At 41.0% G+C, this 24,201-nt stretch overlaps 1 protein-coding gene across 1 annotated transcript in view; it reads right to left on the bottom strand.

The window, feature by feature from the left end:
• LOC122550249 (polycystic kidney disease protein 1-like 1) overlaps positions 1 to 22,083 on the bottom strand; it is a 291,308-nt gene extending 269,225 nt beyond the window's left edge. Inside the window, exons 1-2 of the mRNA XM_043691004.1 lie at positions 21,933 to 22,083; positions 10,272 to 10,389 (exon numbers count right to left, since the gene is read on the bottom strand). Coding sequence (XP_043546939.1) covers positions 10,272 to 10,389; positions 21,933 to 22,017 — 203 coding nt within the window. The 5' untranslated portion in view covers positions 22,018 to 22,083. The remainder of the gene's footprint in view (positions 1 to 10,271; positions 10,390 to 21,932) is intronic.
• Between the last annotated feature and the right edge of the window lie 2,118 nt (positions 22,084 to 24,201).

Here is a 24,201-nt window from a genome sequence, read left to right as displayed (position 1 = left end):
CATCCTCCCTCAAAACTGTTCTGCAGCCGTTCTGTGACTTCCATGACTCTGGCACAAGGGAAATAACATGCCATCCTGGAGATGGGTTTTCAGCTGCAGACTTGTCTGTCTCCTTAACTAAAAAGTCCCCTATCACAATGGCTCTTCCACTCTTCCTAATCCCCTTCTCTACAGCTGAGTGACCTGTGGCGCAGTGGACTTGATTCTGACTGCATTCCCTAAACATGACTTATACAGTCACACAGCGCAGAAACTGACCCTTTAACCCAACTTGTCCATGCAGACACAAAATACCATGCAAGAACTGTAACAAACACTACATTGGACAAACAAGCAGAAAACTAGCCACCAGGATACATGAACACCAACTAGCCACAAAATGACATGATCCTCTCTCAGCAGTAACCTTACATACAGATAAGGAAGGAAGGACACCACTTTGACTGGGACAACACATCCATCTTAGGACAAGCCAAACAGAGATATGCACGAGAATTCCTAGAAGCATGGCATTCCAACTGGAACTCTATCAACAAACACATCGAGTTAGACCCCATATACCACCCCCTGAGAAGAAGAACTAGAAATGACATCACCAACCCAAAGAAACCCAAACATATAAATAGAAAGCAGGAATCATGTATACTGCTTCACCTGAGGCCCACTGAAAATGTTACCTAGTAGGGTTACAAAACATCTGGAAATTAACCTCCCAGCTCAGTGAGCAAGCCTACATCCAGAACCTCAACCTGAGCTACAAATCTTCTCAAAACTCGCTATATCCAGAATTGCTGATGACCCCAAATTGGATGGGATTATAAGTTGTAAAGAGGGTGCAAGGGAACTTGGACAGGCTCAGTGAATAGGCTAAAACATGGCAGGTGGAACATAAAGTGAATAAGTTCAAATTATCCACTTTGGTAGAAAAAAACTGAAAGGCCAGAACATTTCTTAAATGATGAGAGGTTAGAATATGCAGATGTCCAAAGCAATCTTAGGGTCTGGTCCATGAATCACTGAAAACTAGCTGCAGGCATAGTAAGGAATAAGAAAGCAAACAATATGTTGGCATTCATTCTGAGGAGATTTGAGTACTGGAATAAAGATGGTTTGCTGCAGTCATCTATAGCCTTGATGAAATCTCACATTACCTGGAGTACTGCACAGTTTTGATCTCCTTACATAAGAAAGGATAACACTGAGGGAATCCAATGAGGGTGCACCTGATCAATTGCTTTATGAGAAGAGGTTAAGGAAACCAGAATTTATTCCCTACAGCTTGAAAGAATAAGGAGTGATCTCATTTAAACTTATAAAATCCATATAGGACATTGTAGCATGGGTACAGATTAGACATTTCACCTGACTGGTAATTCTAGAACGAGGGGCCATAATCTTAGGATAAGCCTTGGAATTCTCTACCCTACAGGACTATAGAAACTCAGTCATTGAGCAGAGGCAAGACTGAAGTTGATAAATTTCTGGAAACTAATAACATTAATGGACATGGAGGTAGCTTGGGAAATTGGCATTGAGATGATATTTCAGCAGATCAGCTTCAATGGGCTATTCCTGTTCCATTATTCCAATGCTTACAATATAAGAGAAGATACAAGTCAACATATAGAAGAATAAAAATATGAAGGTCATAAAATAACTACACTGTGGAAGCATGCCATTATATCCACAATGATCCTCTGAACAGCATTCCACCCCTCAAACTCACCCCCATTACCCTACCTTTGCATTTCCCAAGGCTAATCTACCTTGATCAATGTTTAGCCATTAGCCACCTCATCCTTCCTGTTAGACAACATCACATTTTGTCTGGTTTGTTAAAAGAACTGATGTTGGTGAAGTAGAAGTCCTGACTGTATTACTCAGAAACATATGACGATTGTCACTAAAGATTAACAGTTAAACAAAGAGTGGAAGAAAAGTAAAGGTGCACTGATATAACTTTGCTAAAAAGGTCGTGTGGTGGTAAGAGGAGAAGCCATATATGAGACCAATAGAATTGGCACAAAGTAGTATCACAGACTTGAGCCAAAGATGGTGAAGGAGGAGAATGAAGTTATCAAAGAAGACAATGTGAAAACAATGCACCTTAGTTGTTGGTCTCCAAAGAAGTAATTAACAACCTTGATGCTATGAACATGCAAAAACTAAGAGAAAGGAGTTAAACAAAGACCAATGAGAGAAACAATTATGCAATTGACTGGCAAAGCTAAGTTCAAGTACCTTAGGGGAAGAGAAATAAGAGAGTTGGTTAGAACCGATGAAAAGATCAAGGATAGATATTTCAAGACAGAGATAATAATAACATTTCTGAAGCGTGAGGAAATTAAGGCTGAAGAGTTGAGCCTTGATAATGGAGAGAGGTGGCACTATAAAATTTCAGATGGAGACAGCAGGGGGTGAGACTGAAGAAAGAAATAAACCTAATTATGGCGTGAGATAAACAGGGGAGAAATGGTGATGCAATGAGAGATCTGTCCAAAATCCAGATAGGAACACATTAACTTGGTTCTTATACAGGGAAGATGTTATGGAAATCTCTTGAGAAAAAGTAGACATAAAATTGGAAATCATATACATGTTACACTATGGGTTACTCAATATCTAAGAAACGAATGACAGAACTCTTACTCTAATGACTCTTAGCTAGAACACTCTGTAACTGAATGAAGTAACTATCTTTTACTCAAAAGTTGCGAATAGACACATTCCACAAATATAGTTAAACCATAATCAATTTATGGTATCTGCATTACAAGTAGGCCATTGTCTAATCCTGCAACATAAATAAAGCTGTCCCACAAATGTATTTATCGTTAAGAGAACAAAGGAAATTAACAGCTATTCTATTTTTGTTGCATTATTAGGACATTCTGGAGATTTATATCGTTCTAGAAAACTAAAGTAAAAAATGAAATTTGATACAATTTGTCAAAAGTTAAGATCACATTCACCCTTCCATAACGGTCCATTTATGTTTCCTCAATACAGAACGAGGTTCGTTCTGCACCATGAAGTGCAATTCCGTAAGCTACAAATACTTCTACAAAGGTGCTCAATGTGTAAAATTTCTGTTACAAGCAGAAGATCACAGACTTCCAGCTCGTCATTTCCCCCAAACTAGCAGCAGGAGGTTATTCTGTTCACAGTTAAAAAAAATGCTTAATACACATCTTTAAAACGTAAAAGTGGTGTATTAACAACATCACATTTTAATAAAGTTAAGATTCACATGAATCATAGAATTATACTACACAGAAAAAAAGCCAGTCAACCCACTGAGTCCATGCCAGTTCTCTTTGGAGTGAGCCAGCAGGTCCCACGGCCCTGCTCAATCCCCTGCAGGTGTAAGTAACTGATAAGTTACTCAACTTTACAAATTATTTATTTGAAGTAAAGCTAAGGCAGAGCTACTAGGTTCCAAGTGGAGTATGGATGCTTTGGCACATGAGAAGTCACAGCTGTAGCATATGTTGTAGACAAACTAATCTGCAGAATATGCCAGCAGCTGTAGAAGCTTGAGCTGTGGATTTCATATATCAACTGCAGGATCTCAAGTGGTAATCTCAAGGTGACACAGTGCTCTGTGCTACTGAGTATAGAAATAAGAGGATTGAGTGATCAAATGTGTGGCTATACAACTAGCATATCTGAGGTATTGTGACTGGTTCTGTGGAAGGTGCACCGTATTAAGATGGGTGGACTGGAACTAACACAGATTTGCTAGTAGTGTTGGCTGGAGCATAGAAACTCAAGGGGAAGCTCAAACTGAAGAAAAACAAAACTGGTAACACAAAGTAGAAAATAGTAACCACACTATAGAACAGATGAAGTGAAGACAAGTCTCAAATAGGATCAGAATATAGAATACTGTTTGAAAAGAGAATATTAATGGCACTCAATCTACATGCAAGCAGCTTTCGCCCCCAAATACATCATGATATAAAATCACAAGTAGAAGTAAATGGGCATGATTTAGTTGCCATTACAGAGACATGGTTGCAGGGTGACGAAGATCAGGAAATGATTATTCAAGAATATTTATAATTTAGGAAGGATACGCAAAAACAGAAAAGAAGTGAGCTACAAAGAGTATGGGGCTCTTGCAAACTCAGAAATTAAGAGGCTATGATCAGCCTTAATTTTAGAATGAGGATTCAGTGAAATATTAGAGTGTAGGAATATTTCACATGAAGGGAGGAGAGGAAAGGAAGGAAAGAGAGAGAGAAAGAGAGAAAGAAAGAAAGAAGGAAAGAAAGAAAGAAAATAGATTTAAGAAACTGCCTCAGATAAAGTGATACATTGAAAGTTATCTGTCATTCAGCTCTGTCTGATTAATCAAAGGTATAGATAAAACGATATTCTGGAATTATGTTCATCTACATTTAGGGGTTAAATAAATTCCTTGCTGATTGTTCTCACCAAACATGTATGAAATGTTTACAAGAATGAAAGGTCAATTAGGTGATGATTGTCCTTCACACATAATCATTTGCTTAATTACCTTTAGTATGTTATGTTCAGCCAGCTCACCCAGTGCCCCATGAGCAAAAGTTAAAAAAAGTTAAGTGATCAAAATTTAAAGACAGAAACTTATGAAGGTGTTCAAATAAGTTTGAAAACTACTTTTCACACTTTTTTGTGACTCTCTTCAGATCATTTGATGTTTTTGCTATTCTGTACAGAATAATACCGTTTCTATATTTTTGCAAACAAAAGCCTCCACTCAGAGAAACCATTTTCAACTGAACAGCCGAATCAAACAGTTCAATTTTATATTATAATGCTCAGAAATGAAGATGTCCACAGTGGGAAGAGTGCAAGAATATTAAACAAAATTAGACTAATACTCCACACTACAAAACATTACCAATGAAAATAGCTTATGCTCATTTCAAAATACAGTGGAAACTCGATTATCCGAACATGATGGGCAGGCACTATTTTGTTCGAATAATTGATTATTCGGAAAATTGATTAAATGGCTTTCCTCTGGGGCTTGGAGTTTTAAAGTCTGCTCCCTATTCAGGAGACTGCAGCAGCACACAGCACGTGAGACCCCAACCCCCAACCCTGTCCAACCCTGCCCCCCCGCCCGGTCCAACCCCCAGTGCATTTGGACTGGACATCAACAACAAGACTGCTGCTGCTGTCTTTGTGGGGCAAGTCTCCAAATAGTGCACACACACACAACCTTTTACTGCAAGTTTTTGACAGGTTCCATGTTTGTCCTGCACAAGACAATGTTGGAGAGATTATTACTTGGGACACATTGTGATATTCAATGTCTATTATCCTATTGTCACTGTCACGCAGTAAATATATACAAATAGATGCACTTGGCCTTCAGTATTTAATATATAAGCAAAATTAAAATTAAAAGCAGCACTATAGTTAAAGTAAAATATTATTCTTCATGCAACTTTATCTGGATTTGCTACAGTAACCAAAACAAATGTGATTTTCAATTTGCACTCATTCTTCAAAGGAAGGTAACTGAATAGCAAAGGTTTAGGAGAGTATGGGCCAAACTCAGGCAGATGGGGCTAGTTGAGTTTGGGAAAATTGGTTATACAAGTTAGACCAAGGGTCTGTTTCCACTGCCTTATGACTGCATGACTGTATAATCACGGGGAATCTAAACAGATTAGATGGGGAGAACTTCTGCATTGTCAGAAGAATCATGACCCAGATAACACAAATGTAAAATGCATGGCAAAAGAATTAAAAGTGGCATGAGGACAGTTTTTGATACACATCAAGTAATTAAAATTATGGAATGCACTGTCTGGGAGCAAAAGTAGTTTTCAAAGAGAATTGTCTATTTCTCCAGAGAAGGAAGAAGAAGGACCATAGGTAAAAGGCAAGCAGAGGCAGCATTGCAGTGAACCAGCATGGAGACAAAGGGGTGAGTGGCTTTCTTCTGTGCTGAACCAATCTATGATTATATTCAAAGGAATTCTGAGGGTCAGAATATATCTGCTTTGGAGAGATGTGGATTAATCATGAATAGTTGCATGGATTTGTTAAGATAAGATGATGTTTGTCAAAGGTGAATAAGATTTGTTTGTGGATGCAACCAGAAATGTTAATGAGGGTAATGTATTTAAGTGGTCTACATGGATTTTACCAAGGGTCTTGATAAGGTCTCTCATGGCAGACTGTAAAAGCTCATGGAAGGCAATCTGAGATATTGGATCCTAAGTTGGCTGGGTGGCAGGAAACTGAGGATGATTTCTCAGTGACTGGAAGTCTGCTTCCAGTGGGGCTCCAGAAGGCTCAATGCTTGGACGTCTGTGATGTGCATTCGAGATCTGGACATAAATGTGGAGAATATGATCAATATATTTGTAAATACACAAAAATCAGTAGGGTGATAATTAGTGAGGAACACAGCCTCACTAAGCAGGCTATAGGTAGATAGCAAGAGTTGATCAAATGCACAAAATGGAATTCAACCTTGAAAATTGTGAGGGAACGCACTTGGAGCGACCTAACAAGGAATAAATGGTAGGATCCTGGAAATTACTGACAATCGAAGGGACCTTAATGTGCATTTCTACAGATTCATAAACCTAGTAGGGTGAATACTAGCTGTTATTAGCCAAGGCACAGAGTACAACGAGCAGGGAGGTTTTGCTAGAACTGTATCAACTGTTGTTTGGACCACAACTGGAATAGTACATTCCCCTCACTATAATTTAGGAAGGAAGTGATTGTACTAGGAAGGGTACAGAGGAGATTTACCAGGATACTGCCTGGACTTGATCCAAGCTAAAAGAAATCACTGGATTGGTTGGAATTGTTTTCCTTGCAGCAGCAAAGGTTCAGAGACCCTGAGAGTGTATAAGAGTGAGAGGCATAGGTGGATAGGAAGGCACTTTTTGATTAGTAGAAGGGTCAATAACCCAGGGGGCATAGATTGATGGCAAAAGGTAAAAGGCCAAGAGAAGAGTTGAGGATGATCATTTTAGTTGACAAGTTTGTAATTTACTTCCTGAAACAGAATGCCTAGGTCAGGAAATCTTATAACATTTAAACAGTCTTTAGAGATTCGCATGCTTTGTCATAGCCTCCAGGGCTATGGGCCAAGAGCTGCAAAATGGATTACAGAGGAACCTCGATTATCTGAATGAGATGGGCGGGCACTATTTCGTTTGGATAATTGATTATTCAGTTAATTGATTTCCTCTGGGTCTCAAGACGTTTCTGCGAAGTCTGCTCCCCATTCAGGAGACTAGGTAGCAGCACACCGCCGTGAGCCCTCACCATCCCCCCCCCCCCACCCTTCCCAACCCCACAACCCCGTCAACCCCCTACCTACCGTTCAACCCCCATCCGTCCAGCAAGGGCAGCCGGACTGTACACCAACAGTAAGACTGCTGCTGCCTTTGTGGCTTAAGTCTCCAACTAATGCACGCGCACACACACACGCAGCCACACACACCAACTTTTCACTGCAAGTTTTTGACAGGTTCCATTTTTGCCTTGTGCAGGACAGCATTGGAGAGATTATTTGGGGAAGGGGGATTTAAGGGTTCACCCCTATGTAGAACTCCAGGGGAAGTGTTGGGGGAGAGAGAGAGAGGGTGGGAGGTCAGTTATTTACTGACAGTGCCCGGACTTTCCCGAACTGTCCTCAGCAGCATTTCAGTGAGCCGAGTTTGTTTTTAATCATTGTACCCGTAAACAAAAGACGTGATCAGGGTTGAAACAGCTCCTTGGCGTAATGTTTCTATCGGGACCTTGAGAGCCCCCTTCGGATAATCTGATATTTGGCTGAGTCTAAGATTAAACTGCTATTTTATTGGAAAGACAACAAAGCTAATTTTAGTTTCCTTGTTAATAGACAAGTTTGTAATTTTAAGACAGTTATGATGTTAAATCATGGCTATAAAAACACATGTATTAAGATGGCATAGCCTAAACTAAACATAAAGTTTGCTATAGATTATAATTTATTTTCTTTTTATTTATTAATGAGATGTGGGTGTTGCTGGCTGAGCAGCATTTATTGTGTTATTGCTCTTGAAATGAGTGGCTTGCTAGGCTTTTTCAGAGGGAGGTTAAGGGTCAATCACAGTGCTGTGGGTCCGGAGTCGCACGTCTGCTAGACCAGGTAAAAGTTAGCAGTTTCCTTCCCGAAAAGCATGTTAGTGAGCCAGATGGGTTTTTTAAGACAACTGACAATGATTACATTGTTAGCATTAGACGAGCTTTTAATTCCAGTTTTTTTAAAACGGTATTCAAATTTCACCATCTGCAATGGTAGGATTCCAACTCATGTCCCCAGAACATTAGGAACTCTGGGTTACTAGTCTAGTGACACTGCCTCCTCATGAGGCATCATATCTAATCATTCTCAAACACGGAAGACATACATTTTACAGGTTCGGCTCTAACCTAAACATATATATCTTCATCTGCTCTATTAAAGACCAATATTACTCAAGATTATTAATAACTTTGATAACGGTAGGGTTGCTCATTGGACATTGAATTGCAGACAGCGTCACACAGGGCACCTCACACCTTCAATGCATTACCTGAGACGACATGGCACCTATTGTTCAAGTTCACGTCAGAATAAAACTTTTTTTAAAAATTCTGGGATTTACATATGAAAAAACTGAAACCATTATGGTATATAGGTAGTGTTACTTCTGCAATCATAATTACTTATGCAAGGTAAATGAACTCACACTCTTGTACAATTGTTTCAGCCAAGAGCTGAGTCAACAAGAATGAAAATTATGTGAAGGAAATACATAATTGTTTTTGTATTAGCTAAGATGTGCATACAAGAATGAAATGTGCCTGCAAACAATGGTAGATGTTACAGACAAATAGATAAGGTGCTGTGAGGGGAGGGGGTTAAGCTAGATATGCCTGTACAAACAGTAGTTATAAGCATCTGTTTCCCGCTTCTGCAAAAACAAGAACAAACCACAATCAAGAAGTTATGAGGTCATAAGATCATAATAAGTAAGGGAAATGGATGGTAGCAAAGGAGGATATACCTAACAATGGACCACAGAGGGAGGTGGTCAAACGGCCTTGTGAGGCCAGAAATAAGCATTTTGTCACAGACTAGACCTGATAAGGCAAGAGATGAACAAGAGTAATGGGCGCCAGTCTTAGAGAACTGGGAGATGTAAACAGGAGAGGAGCAATGGGAGGAGAGAAGGGAAACAAATTACATAAATTGTGTACTAGTTGAATTAAGTGTGTGTGTATGACTGCCTTTGTACACAGTAGACACCACATCCCTCTTGCAAGAGCAAAATAAATGACACTACTGATTCAGATCTTGTCTCGGACTGAAATTATTGAAGTGAGTGAGCTTCGTTTCTCACAGTCATGCTAAAAGATGAGCGACTTAACAAACAATCCAAGTCTTTTTCAATATATTATTTCAGTTGCATCACACTGTAAACTTTTGCGATAAATTCTGTATCTTACGATCTTATACTCCACAACCACCTGATAAAGGAGCAGCGCTCCAAAAGCTAGTGCTTCTAAATAAACCTGTTGGACTATAATGTGGTGTTGTGTAATTTTTAATTTTGTACACCCCAGTCCAACACCGGCACCTCCAAATCATGTGTTATCTCAGTATCTCTTTTTGAAGTTCAAGCTAATTATTTGAGACAGTCAGACAAATAAAAGATTAACAGACTCAACACCTTAATAGAGTACAAGATGGCTGAAGAACTCCTAGTGGAGGTCATACATGACAACCAGACTGTTACAAAACAACCACTGTTGGAAATTATAGTTTTATCTCTGCAACACTGGAATGAACTACCAATAAAATCTCCCTGCAGAGGGTTAAGGAACTATCTTTATTCAGTACAAACATCCAGCACATGTCGATAAACTATCTAGCAGTTATGATATCAGGTGGCACAAATGAATTTCTGACAAGGGCTCACAATGAAGCTCAGTGACAAAGATTGCCTTATACAGACCAGTTTTTCACAGATCATTCTGATCAAAGAACATAAGAGATTTCACTTGGTTAACATAAATTGCTGCTCCTTCTTGATACCCGAGCTAATTGGGGCTGTCCAAATTGAAAAGCAGAAATCCATTTTGTGTCACAATACCAATTGGGATTATTTGCATTGGATATGATAGCAAGTGTGGTGACATGACATTGGCATTTGGTAGATTCATGTGAAATAGTCGAGGTTAACGTTTCAAATAGTTTCTTTGATACAGGCTTTGAAATTGCATGAAATCAACCTTACCTTTTCTGAAAACAACACTTTGCGCAGAAAGCAGGTCCAATCAAGTTCGATGCCTGGAATATTGGCTCCCAGATGTCCAAGACTGTGAAATTATAGCAGCCACGATACCAGCTGCTCCCTGCAACAGATTCCACAAACAGATTCAGACACCTGTGTGATATGCCTCCTCCAGAAGACAACGGGTTTTCTATGAGACTGAATTTACATTATTGTGCTGTCTGCCTTCAGTTCCATACAGCTCTCACATCTAGATTGTTATGACATGGAGGTGCCGGCGTTGGACTGGTTTGGACAAAGTTAAAAATCACAAAACACCACTCAGCGCTCCGAAAGCTTGTACTTCCAAATAAACCTGTTGGACAATAACCTTGTGTTGTGTGATTTTTAACTTTGTCCACCTAGATTGTTAAGAGGGTAACTACACACACAGATTGCTGTCAAGACAAAAAATGAACCTATAGCTGGCTGCCAGAACATGTGAGAAGAGAAGGCCTTGTTCTCCCTTACCGTTTCCTTAATGTCATTTGCCATTCAGGGAGATGCCAGCATGTGTTTGGTGGATTCAGGTTGAGAATTGAACAGAGCTTGGTAGTGACCTGTATTTGAACATTTCTCATTTGAACATTACTGAAAATGTGCTGCTGGAAAAGCGCAGCAGGTCAGGCAGCATCCAAGGAACAGGAGAATTGACATTTCGGGCATAAGCCGAACATTAGCTCATTTTTGCTGTTACTGCCAACTTGTTTTCCTGGATGTACAATATTTGCAGACATTAGTTTTGCCACAGGGAAGAGGATGTTAAATGTGCTGCCAGAATTCCCCAACTGTGTCCCAACTACTCATACCTAAAGATCAGCTGTAATCAGTAAATCAGCATTTCTCTCTGAACTTTGATTTTAATGAAGATGTTACAAAAAAAAAGTTCCAACCTCAATGAATCCTTACTGTAACCTCAAAAAAAAGGAGAAACAATCATACTTCTGGAAGACTTTAATGCCAGGATGGTCAGTGACTCTGATGTCTGGAGAGTGGAACTATTAGGAAAACTGGGGTGGGAAAAGCAATTGCAAATTATCTCCTTTTGCTGATAACATGGGCACAGCATGGCCAGAAGGAAGGTCCAAACCATGTGGAGACATCTTAGATTAAAACTCTGCATCTCCTGGATTATGTAATCGTTCAAATCAACAATTAAGTGACGATCATATCAAGGAAAGTGATGCCTCCTGGACAGATAACTGACTTGTTCAATTGATGAACATTCAATTATCACCAAGATCTTACAGGATCCAAAAATTAAAGAGGAAGATCAATGCCTCAGCTGTAAAGGAGACAGACCAGAACAAGGAATCCCAAATGCAACTCAATGATCAATCTGGAAAATCTTCACAAATCCAACTCAATTTCAGAATAGAATAGTGGGATAAAATAAAATCAGGTGCATTTGATTCCTGTGTTCAGACAACTGGATTTGAACATTATCATCATCATGACGACTGGTTCAACAAAACAAAATGCAGAAGTAAGTAACCATCTGGAACAACCATAAACAGCCTTCACCGCAGAGCAGAATAACCCAAGGTCGCAAGTCAAGAACACAGAATTCAATCCCCAGAAATAACCTGCTCAATGATGCTCAGTTCAGTTTCTGCCAGGGCAACTCAGCTCCTGACTATTCAACAAGTCAGGAATGTGATGGAATGCAATGAAACGGAATCTCCATTGTTGCAGTTCCAATGAGACTCAAGAAGCTGAACTCCATCCAGGGCAAAACTTAATTGGCACCACATTTAGACTGGCACCACCTTCAGAATTCAGTCCTTCCACCACCAATGCACTATGGCAGCAGTCTGTACTGTCTACAAGATGCATTACAGTAAGGATCCTTAGACAATGCCTTCCAAACCCACAATTTGTACCATCTGAAAGGAGAAGGGAAGCAGATACATGGAACACCGTCACCTGCAAGTTCCCCTCAAAGCCAAAGCCAAAGCCACTTCTTCACTGAAACGTGATCAAAATCCTACAACTCCTTCCCTAACAGCTGAGGATATAGTTCCAACCTATGGATGACAGCACTTCAAGAAGGTAACTTAACACCATCTCCTCAAGGGCAATTAGGGATGAGCAATAAATGCCAGCCCAGCCAGCGACATGCACATCCGATGAACAAATTTTTAAAAAGGACATCGATTGGGTGAAATTTGCTACTAATCATTCGAATGGCAACAACTTATCCATCAAGCTGTATCACATTTTGAGTCCAAACATTTTAAAGAGGTAGAGCAATGGCAGAGATAAAAAGGAAAGTACATCAACCCTCACTCTGGATCCCACCATCGCATGGGACATCCTGACCATATGCTCAAAAAGGTGAAGAATTAGCCTGTTCAGTCACAAAAATTCATGACAAAAACTTGGAACATTGTGTGCACATCCTCCTTGAGTAAAGGAACAGCCAACAAAAATTTTTGGAAAAGATCTGTGGATTTCCAATAACTATAGGTTGTAATCATCAGTAGTAAACACATAACAGGAAGTTATAAAACAGATGATTTCACATTGTTAATATTTTTTCAGCAAAAAAACAGAAATAGTTAAATATTCAATCAGAGACATCTAGATTTAGAACTGCCTTAACAGTTTCATATAGATCCTTTACTATCCTTCCCAGCAGTCTGTGTCTTGTGGCTCTTTGTGTAAGGTAGCATCAAGTGGCCAAAAAGAACAATGTAATTTATAATGCCCTGCATCTCACTCCCTTTGCTAGTAACTGAGAGACAGAGCATGCTTCAAGTGGCTTACTTTCAGAAATTTAAGCAATAAACTGCAGCATAAACTTGACTGTTTAGTGCATTACACTTTCAGATTTAATAATGTATTCATAACATATATAATGAGATAAAAGATTTGTTCACCAACTGATAATAGTTCATTTTGTAACAGAAACAGTTAATTGCGTTGAACATTTTTCTTCTCATGAGTACAGCATCAGGATGGTCTCTGAGAATCTTAATCTGGAATGTCAACATTGGAATCGGATTCAATGCTTACAAATGGTGTTTCAGTGCTTTGAAGAATGATCTGTTCTAAATAATGATTTGCAAATCAGTTAGTGGTGATCACTGATCCATTTTGGTGATAACAAATAGTTGGTTATCATAAAGGGTTATTGGCTTTCCAACATCACCATTGAGTTTCACAAGTACTTTAAATCCTGGCTTTCATACTCTCTCTCTAAGTTTTAAGTTTTCCTCTGCATCTACTTACAATCACATATATTGAGTGCTCAAGAAGATGTGTGCTCATGGGATATGCACCTATAAATGTGAAGGACTTCCAATAGTCTTGTGAGAATTCACTTTGTACTGGCAAAGAAAGTGAGACAATCCTTCCCCTGCTCATGGATATCTAGCTGTGCTTTCCTCTTCACAGAAGGTTTGCATTTGCAGAGAATTGAATGGTAATGAGTGCTTGTTCTGTCTTATAAATTTCCTCAAGAACAGATGCTAATGTTTACTCCTGTCCCTAGCATCCAAGCAGGTATAACAAAAAATACTGGCATTAAAGACACATGAATAAGGCCAGAAATCTGGATGTTGTAGTGATAGGACAGAAGGGGTGCTGACTGTCCATTCTAAAATGCTTCCAGAGGTAGCCTGGGCACTAAGCAGATATTACCCAGAAGAGCTGTCTAAAGAACAGTTCAAAAAGCTGGCTTGAAAAGGTTTCAATGGCAGGAAGAGTGGCAGCATAATGGCTCAGTGGTTAGCACTGCTGCCTCACAGCACCAGGAACCCGGTGGGACTGTCTATGTGGAGTTTGCACATTCTCCCATGTCTGCGTGGGTTTCCTTATGGTGCTCTGGTTTCCTCCTACACAGTCCAAAGATGTGCAAGTTAGATGGATTGGCCATGCTAAATTGTCCATAGTATCCAGGGATATGCAGGCTATGTGGGTTAGCCATAGGAAATGCAGGGTTACAGGGATGAGGTGGGTCTGAGTGTGATGCTCTTTGGAGGATTGGTGTGGACTTGATGGGCCAAATGGCCTGCTTCCCTCCAGAGGGATTCTATGAGTAGTTTCAAGGAAGTAATGTAGAATGAAGTTTACAGATTAAGATCAACAACAAACGGCATGCAGGGAAGGATGTCCCTGTGGCCAGAGCCATAAGTGAAGACTACAGTGAATTAACGCTTGAATTAAGGTGAATTCTGGGAACCAACTCTCTATACTCTATTAAAATCACTCCCTTATCCTGACAACAAATCTCACCATTTGTTGTTCACCAGAAAAGCAAGGACAGCAAGTTGAAGCAAGAGGGAGACTTTTTTCGAGTAAAAAGTGGAGTTTTTTTAAAAATAAGCTATCAGCAATTGCCAGACTAGAATTCTACAATCTGGAATGAACTTTTAACCCAATTAAGCACAAGGAACACCAAAGGGGTAATTGCACAAAAGCTTCTGTATACTCCTCATTCTTCTTTTTCAGATCCAAAACTGTTTTCATGCACAACTGAATGGTTTCTTTTTCCCATCACCAAATTACCCATGATACTTTTCAACTATTATCCACCATCACTAAATCTCCCATTGTTCCAAATGATCAGTTTATACTCTTCATTCCAGAATACTATCTGGTAACCCTTCTGGTTTACTGATCTCCTTTAACAAAAGGTAACTGCCATCCTTACGTGATCTGCTCTACATGTGGCTTCAGGCCCACAGCAATGTGGTGAATGCTTAACTGGGGCACTTAACCCAATGAGGGATGAGCAGTAAATGCTGGCTTAGTCAGCGATGCCCATGTCCTGTGAATGAATGAATGAATGAATGAACAAGAATACATGCAACTCTGAATACAAAAGGTTCATTTTAAAAGTACTGATAACAGGTGGGCACCAGTAAGGAACACCTGAACAAACCCATTCTCTTGAATCTTGACTCTGCCTACCCATCTTTACACACTACAGAAACAGAAATTACAACAGTGAATATTAAACCAACCCTACTGCTAACTCTTCAACTGCAGCTATCTAGTTTAATCAGAGTTTCCAGCCCTTTCCTCCTGATATTGCATCCTCTTACTTTGCACCTGTCAGCCTTGTTTCAGTAGGTAGCATTCAAGACAATACTTTATAGAGTCAGTCATACAACACAGACTGGATTCTTTGGTTCATCAAGTCTGCGTCAACCTATCTACACTATCCCCACAATTTCCAGTACTTGGCCCATAGCCTTGAATGTTATAACATTACCCTTTTCAAAAGTTGTGAGGTTTCCAGCCACTACAGCCCTCCCAGGCAATGCATTCCAGATTCCAAAAAATGTTTTTCCTCAAATCCTCTCTTAACTTTAACACAGTACTGAGACAGTGCTTTACTGTCACTCAGAAAGTTGGGAGGTTTGGGATACAGGGAAATCTGGTTATCGGGATATAGAACTGGCTGGCCAAAAGAAGACAGCAAGTGGTTGTGCATGGGAAGTATTCCGCCTGGAGGTCGGTGACCAGTGGTGTCCCACAGGGATCTGTTCTTGGACTTCTGCTCTTTGTAGTTTTTATAAATGACTTAAATGAAGAAGTGGAAAGGTGGTTGGTAAATTTGCCGATGACACAAAGTGGTGTTGTAGGTAGAGTCGAGGGTTGTTGCAGGCTACAACAAAACATTGACAGGATGCAGAGCTGGGGTAAGAAGTAGCAGATGGAGTTCAACTAGATAAATGTGAAGTGATTCATTTTGGAAGGTCAAATTTGAATGCTGAATATAAAGTTAAGGACAGTATTCTTGGCAGTGTGAAGGAACGACGAGATCTTGGGATCCATGTACATAGATACCTTAAAGTTGCCACCCAAGTTGACAGGGTTGTTAAGAAGGCATATAGCATTTTGGCTTCCATTAACACAGGGATTGAGTTTAAGAGCTGAGAGGATTTGCTGCAGCTCTATAAAACCCTGGTTAGACTACACTTGGAATATTGTGTCCAGTTCTGGTCACCTCATTATAGGAAGGATGTGATGCTTTAGAGAGTGCAGAGGACATTTACCAGAATGCTGCCTGGATTGGAGGGCTTATCTTATGAAGAGAAGTTGAGTGAGCTTAGGCTTTTCACACTGGAGAGAAGAAGGAAGAGAGGTGACTTGATAGAGCTGTACAAGGTAATGAGTAGATAGATAAAGTAGATAGCCAGAGATTTTTCTCCAGGACAGAAGTGGCTGTCACAAGGGGGCATAATTTTAAGGTGATTGGAGGAAGGTATAGGGGAGATGTCAGAGGCAGATAATGGTCTGTGCGTGGCATGTACTGCCAGTGGCGGTAGTAGAGTCAGAGACATTAGGGACACTTAAGCGACTGCTGGGCAAGCACATGGACGGCAGTGAATTGAGGGGTATGTAGGTTAGGTTGATCCTAGATTAAGATAAATGTTCGGCACACCATCTTGGGCCAAAAGGGCCTGTACTGTGCCGCACTGTTCCATGTTTTATCTCTTTTCTAATGTCACATTTTGCAAGGTATTCTTAAATCTCTTGACTTCTCCATTAGTTCTCAGCCAATGGATGTGATTTTTTTTTGATGATTGAAACTCAGGTGGTTTTTAAATTTAAAGAGGTCTTTGCTGTCACTTTTCAGACAGAGAGAAATTTCAAACAAGGCAAAAATCAGATCAAGCTTTGGTTGACTGTTTTTGTTAATAATTCATGTGACTGTTTCCATGATTGGGGTCTAGCACAATTTTAAAGACAACAAGGAAGATTTCACCAGCGGGAAATCTGTAAGATTAATTAAAACTTTAACCCATGGCCTAAGAAGTAGGCCAGACAACTCAACAGGGTCAAACAGATTTAATATTGAGGATGCTTAAAATATCAAAAACAAACTAATTTTGAGTTCAGCCGTGTGGTCAATTCCTCAGAACATAAACGTTTCCCCAAGTTATCAGCCAAGGTCTTTTTCCCAGGTTAGGGGAGTCCATACCGAGAGGGCATAGATTTAAGGTGAGGGGGGAAGATTTAAAAGAGACTAAGGGGACGTTTTCACAGAGAGGGTGCTGTGTATATGGAACATGCTGCCAGAGGCCAATACAATCACAACATACAAAAGACACATGACAGTACAAAGATAGGCATGTTTAGATGGATATGGACCAAGTGTATGCAAATGGGACTTGTTCAGTTTAGCAAACCTGGTCAGCATGTACATGTTGGGCCGATAGGCTTGTTTCTGTGCTGTATGATTCCATGACCCTATTTGATGTTGACAAATCCTTGGTGACCATGATGTAACATATCGACATCATATTTCCTCAAAATGAGTGTGAGATCACAAATCAGTTGTTATATTATACAATATCCGATGGGGTTGCTACAGCGGGCTCACTTTGAACATGGAGTAGAGCTGTTAATGTGTGAGCAGTTTAGTTCACAGATGCTTTCTTATCACATCCTTTCACAGGCCTCATAAATGGTTGTAATGTCTCATTTTGTTTTGTCCTCGGCAGAGCGGGTGGGGGAATTGAAGTGTTCAGCCACGGGATGGTGGTGTTGGTTGGTGTGGGTTTCCCAGAGATGGTCTCTGAAACGATCTGCAAGTTGGCATCCAGTCTCCCTGATATAGACGAGACCAAATCGGGTGCAGCGGATACAGGAGATGACACTGGTGAAGGAATGGGTAAATATCTGTCAGATCTGGAAGGATCCTTTGGGGCCTTGGATGGAGGTGAGGGGGGAGGTGAAGAGTGGGCGTAGGTTTTGCACTTCCTGTGGTGGCATGGGAAGATGCCGGGAGTGGTGTGTTTGTTGATAGGGGGCCATAGATCTGATGAGGGACTTGCGGAGGGAATATTCTCTCTGTAACGCTGATATGGATGGACAGGGAAATATGTCCCTACTGGTGGGGCCTGCTTGTAGATGGCAGAAGTGACAGTGAATGATGCGATGTATACGGAGGTTGGTAGGGTGGAGGGTGAGGACCAGGGGTTATTACCCAAAACATCGATTTTCCTGCTCCTCAGATGCTGCTGGCCTCTTTTTCACATTGTAAAGCCTGGTTTGCTGATGCCTAACAGTGCAGATTCTATTCAAGTTCTCATTATTGGCTTTCTTGTGTGAGTGAGAGCTAAGGAATCATCACACCTTCTCCAATAATGTCAGGGTCATGTAGCTACTGAAGTTCTTTCTTGGTCTGCTTTCTGACATGAAATGAAGTTTCTGGTCATTGACATTACATGGGGTGACCACTGGGTCTACGTATAGCATGTAACACATTTCAGTTTGTCAAAATCACTGAAGTATCAGCACATAATTTGACAATGATGTTGTTTTGTGCAGAAATTGTGTGACGACAATTGGCATTGTCATTACTCGTGTTCAGCATGCTTTGAAATGCAGGCTGGATCATCTCCTGATAAACCTCAAATGCTGAGTTTATTATGAAGGCGAGTCTTTTGTAATGAAGAAGTCATGAACATGGAGAATATTGTAAGATATCTTGAATCTTCTGGAAGATTTACAGCAATCCTGTGGAGTTGTTTACTGATGGACATGTTGACATTGGCCAAAGGAGAACTGCCAGTGTTTAGATTCAAAAATAAAACAGAAAATGCTGGTAACACTCAACAGCATACAAGCTAGATTTGATGATATGCTGAATGAGGTCAAGTTAAGGAAATGTTTACTATTATGTGCTTTCTCTATGATGTCATCAATTGTTGCCATCAAATGTGATTACTCTTTGTGGCTTGGTTTGGTGAAATTTACGAGGAGAAAGTGAGGTCTGCAGATGCTGGAGATCAAAGTTGAAACTTTATTGCTGGAACAGCACAGCAGGTCAGGCAGCATCCAGGGAACAGGAGATTCGACGTTTCGGGCACAGGCCCTTCTTCAGGAATGAGCAGAGAGTGTTCAGCAGGAGAAGATAAAAGGTAGGGAGGAGGGACTTGGAGGAGGGGCGTTGGAAATGTGATAGGTGGAAAGAGGTCAAGGTGAGGGTGATAGGTCGGAGTAGGATGGAGGCGGAGAGGTCAACAAGAAGACTGCAGGTCAGGAAGGCGGAGCCGGGCTGGAGGGATTCGGCTGAGACAAGGTGGGGGGAGGGGGGATGAAGAAACTGGTGAAGTCCAAGTTCATCCCCTGTGGTTGGAGGGTTCCCAGTCGGAAGATAAGACGCTCCTCCTCCGACCGTCGCGTTGTTGTGGTATCTTCGACTGTGTTTATCTTCGACTGTGTTCATGCTGGTGCTGACAGTGTCTGTCACAGAATGTGTTCTTCCTGGTGCTGACAGTGTCTATCTCAGACTGTGTTCTTCCTGGTGCTGACAGTGTCTATCTCAGACTGTGTTCTTCCTGGTGCTGACAGTGTCTATCTCAGACTGTGTTCTTCCTGGTGCTGACAGTGTCTATCTCAGACTGTGTTCTTCCTGGTGCTGACAGTGTCTATCTCAGACTGTGTTCTTCCTGGTGCTGACAGTGTCTATCTCAGACTGTGTTCTTCCTGGTGCTGACAGTGTCTATCTCAGACTGTGTTCTTCCTGGTGCTGACAGTGTCTATCTCAGACTGTGTTCTTCCTGGTGCCAAGTCCCTCCTCCCTACCTTTTATCTTCTCCTGCTGAACACTCTCTGCTCATTCCTGAAGAAGGGCCTGTGCCCGAAACGTCGAATCTCCTGTTCCCTGGATGCTGCCTGACCTGCTGTGCTGTTCCAGCAATAAAGTTTCAACCTTGGTGAAATTTAGTTAGAACCTTAACTGACAAAATTTTTATTTAGGTTCTTCCAACACTTGTAGGTTTGTACTTTTTTGTTCAGTTCCAATGTACTTCTCCATTCACAGATAAATTGACATACAAATTAAGTTTTAAGGCGTTTATCTGATTTGAGAAAATGTCCAACATTCTCTTAGTGTATTGACTGTCTGAATCTAACTGTGATGAATGGTTATCAACCTGAAAAAGCCACTCTTTTCTCTCCAAAGATGCTATCCAAAATTGGATGCTAACTCACACAAACCTACATTCACTCACCAACCCTCATGATCCAACTCTGTGGGAAGCTAGGGAAGTGATTGCTGGGCCCGTTGCTGAGGTATTGTATCATTGATAGTCACAGGCAAGGTAACAAAAGACTGGAGGTTGGCTAACGTGGTGCCACTATTTAAGAAAGGTGGTAAGGAAAAGCCAGGGAACAATAGACCGGTGAGCCTGACATCGGTGGTGGAGGGAACAGGATTTACATGTATTTGGAAAGGCAAGGACTGATTAGTGATAGTCAACATGACTAGGCTTAGGGTGAGAGGGGAGTCTAAGAGCCTAAAGTTTAAAAGAGACCTAAGAGACAACTTTTGCATGCAGAGAGTGGTACATGTTTGGAATGAGTGGCCAGAGAAAGTGGTGGAGGCTAGTACAATTACAACATTTAAAATGCATCTGGATGGGTTTATGAATAGGAAGCGGTTAGAGGGACATGGGCCAAATGCTGGCAGATAGGACTAAATTAATTTAGGATATCTGTTCGAGGTGGACCAAAGGGTCTGTTTCCGTGCTGTACATCTCTATGAGTCTAAGTTAGCCCATGATCCCACAACACCCAGATTTAAAATGTGCATTCTTGTTTTCTAAATCTTTACATATTAAAAGGATAAGAACTGAACTGGATGGTCATGAATTATGTGTCTAGTGATTGCATTTACATCAGTAGAAAACCTGTCACTGAGCCAATCACTGATAATGCATTTTAACATCACTATTCTTTTTAGTTTTCCAGCAGCCACTTCCCAAAACAATTCACACCTATGCACTAATGGATTGAGAAAGGTACCAATTTAAATTCCAAAGGTTTTATTTCTACTGGAACTTAAAATGTGATAGTTTGTGGAAGCAACCAACTATCCACTTTGCATATTATTCGTGTTTGTTAAATGTGTCAATCGCAAAATATATTTGTCAGCTTTATTTTTTTTAAAATCGGTGGAAATTCATTTTTAATCTTTATGAATTTAACATTTATTACTTTTAGATTCATTTTCTTTGACACCACTTGAAGAACAGTACAAATTGTATGAGGGAATGAGGGAAGTTATCACCAGCATTGGGCCATTATTTGTCTCTCGATCAATATCGCAACAAAAAAAATCATTTTATTTCATTGTTGTTTCGCAAAATTCGCCGCCTTTCCAACATAATAGTGAGGACAAATTTATAAGTTGTAAAATTTGTGAAAATGTGTTGCATAAATGTACATCTTTGTTGTAAGATATTTACAAATTCATATCGAATTGGACCACAATGAAACCTTTAAAATTGAAGTCACTTTCTCGGATTGACTTACTTTAAAAAATGAACTGTAGCAGAAATATTCTGGGGTTTTTTTGTTTTGCTAAAATTAACAATTAACTCAACGTGGTTGAAGAACTATCACACTCTTGAGTGAGCTAATTCGTAAACAGCCTCAAATGAATACTTTTCGAACTGCATCGCTTCAGCTGGATGAATAAATCTGAATCCTTCGCAGGATTATTCGAACTGGGGCATCGCCCACACAGCTCAGAGTTTCTCACCACTTGATTAACCAGAAACTTTACACAGCACACGCTCAGAGAAAAGAAAGCACTGCGGTAGACAACGTCAGATCCGTCATTTTCAGAAATCTCAACTTAAGAATTCTCACACTTACCATTGCTGTCCCCAGCACCAGATGTCCTGACTGCCTCAAGGGACAATACAAGGAGCAGGTAAGATTTAAGCAGCCAGCTCTCCATCTTCCGAAAACCCTTTCTGCTGGATCACATTGTTCCCACTCACTTCAACCCTCAATAACTTCCAGCACAATCCCTACACCTGTAAACCGCCGACGTCAGAGTGGGAGGAACTCCCACTTCATATGATTCCTCTGGGTCAAAAAGCTCGTCAGTCTGCAATTAAACACATTCCCATTTCTCGCAACAATAACAAACTCATTCTTCCCCCCACCCCCATACACACATGCACCCACATAAGTTTGCGGAGTGATTTTGTACTTGCAGAATTACAGTTTATGTCGCTCAAAAACTGCATGAATCCATGTAAGATTCTGTAAATCCCTTTTTTAGATTAGAATCAGTCTGAAGTTTGGGGCACAGAGTCTCACACAAGACACCTCACATTTTAAATGCATTATCTGAGCCAAAGTCGCACCTATTATTAAAGTTCATTTGAGAATGTAACTTTAAAAAAGTACTGCGATTTACAATATGAAAGAACTGAAACCAACACAGTCATTCTAAAAGATGAGAGACTTAACAAACAATCCAGGTCTTTTTCAATATATAATTTCAATTACATCACACTGTAAACTTTTGCTATAAGTTCTGTGTCTTACAACTTATTCTTCACAACCACCTGATGAAGGAGCAGCGCTTCGAATGCTAGTGCTTTCAAATAAACCTGTTGGACTATAACGTGGTGCAGTGTGATTTTTAACTTTGCACACCCCAGCCCAACACCAGCACCTCCAAATCATGGAAAACATCCTTGCTCTCCTCTCAAACTTCTGAGCAGGCAACCACTGCTCAATTCAAGTTCTGAAGAAGGGTCACTGGACTTGAAACATTAACTCTGCTTTCTCGCCACAGATGCTGACAGACCTGCTGAGTTCCTTCAGCAATTTCTGTTTTTGCTTCTAATCACAGCACAATATTTAGCATAGCTTCGCTCTGTCTTAGTTCAAATAAATCAAGTTGCCTTGCAGAAATTTACAAAATCATGAGGGGCACAGATAGGATGAATGGTCAAGATCTTTTCTCCAGGGTAGAGGGGTCCAAAACTAGAGGGCATAGGTTTAAGGTGAGACCAGAAAGATTTAATAGGACCTCAGGTGCAACATTTTCAAACAGAGGATGGTACTTGTATGGAATGAACCGTCAGATGAAGTGGTGGAGGCTGGTACAATCGTAATATTTAAAAGGCATCTGGATAGATATATGAATAGGAAGGGTTTAGATGATATGGGTTGAGAGTGTGGTGTGGGAAAAGTACAGCAGGTCAGGCAACATACGAAGAGCAGGAGAATCAATGTTTCCAGCAGGAGCTCTTCAGCAGGACTGAGGCTTGTGAGCTGAGGGGGTGGAGAGATAAATGGGAGGGGGGTGGGGCTGGGGGAAGGTAGCTGAGAGAGAGATAGGTAGATGGAACTGAGGGTAATGGCGATAGGTGGGAGAGGAGGGTGGAGAGAGGAGGTGGGAAGGAAGATGGACAGGTAGGACAGGTCATGAGGGTGGTGCCGAGTTGGAAGGTTGGAAGTGGAATAAGGTGGGGGGAGGGGAAATGAGGAAACTGGTGAAATCCACATTAATCCCGTGTGGTTGGAGGGTCCAAAGGTGGAAGATGAGGCATTCTTCATCCAGGCGTCAGGTAGTTAGGGAATGGCGATGGAGGAGGCCCAGGATCTGCATGCCCTTGGCGGAGTGGGAGGGGGAGTTGAAGTGCTCGGCCACGGAGCATTGGGGTTGGTTGGTGGGGATGTCCCGGAGATGTTCTCTGAAGCGCTCTGCAAGTAGGCATCCTGCCTCTCCAATGTAGAGGAGACTGCATCGGGAGCAACAGATACAGTAAATGACGTGTGGATGTGCAGGTAAAACTCTGATTGATGTTGAAGGCTCCTTTAGGGCCTTGGACAGAGGTGAGGGGGGAGATGTGGGTGCAGGTTTTGCAATATCTGCAGTGGCAGGGGAAGGTGCCGGGAGCTGGGGGTTTATGGGTGGGCATGGACCTGACAAGGGAGTCGCGGAGGGAATGGTCTTTACCGAAAACAGATAGGAGTGGGGAGGGAAATATTATCTCAGGTGGTGGTGTCCATTTGTTGATGGTGGAAGTGGCAGAGAATGATGGGATGGATACAGATGTGGTAGATCGGAAGGTAAGGACCAGGGGGTTTTGTCTTTGTTGTGATAGGTGGGCTTGGGTTC

The sequence above is a fragment of the Chiloscyllium plagiosum genome, chromosome 5 (assembly GCF_004010195.1).
Source record: "Chiloscyllium plagiosum isolate BGI_BamShark_2017 chromosome 5, ASM401019v2, whole genome shotgun sequence".
NCBI lineage: Eukaryota > Metazoa > Chordata > Chondrichthyes > Orectolobiformes > Hemiscylliidae > Chiloscyllium > Chiloscyllium plagiosum.
The sequence above is the reverse complement of the archived record's forward strand: the minus strand, read 5'-3'. Positions and strand labels throughout refer to the sequence as shown.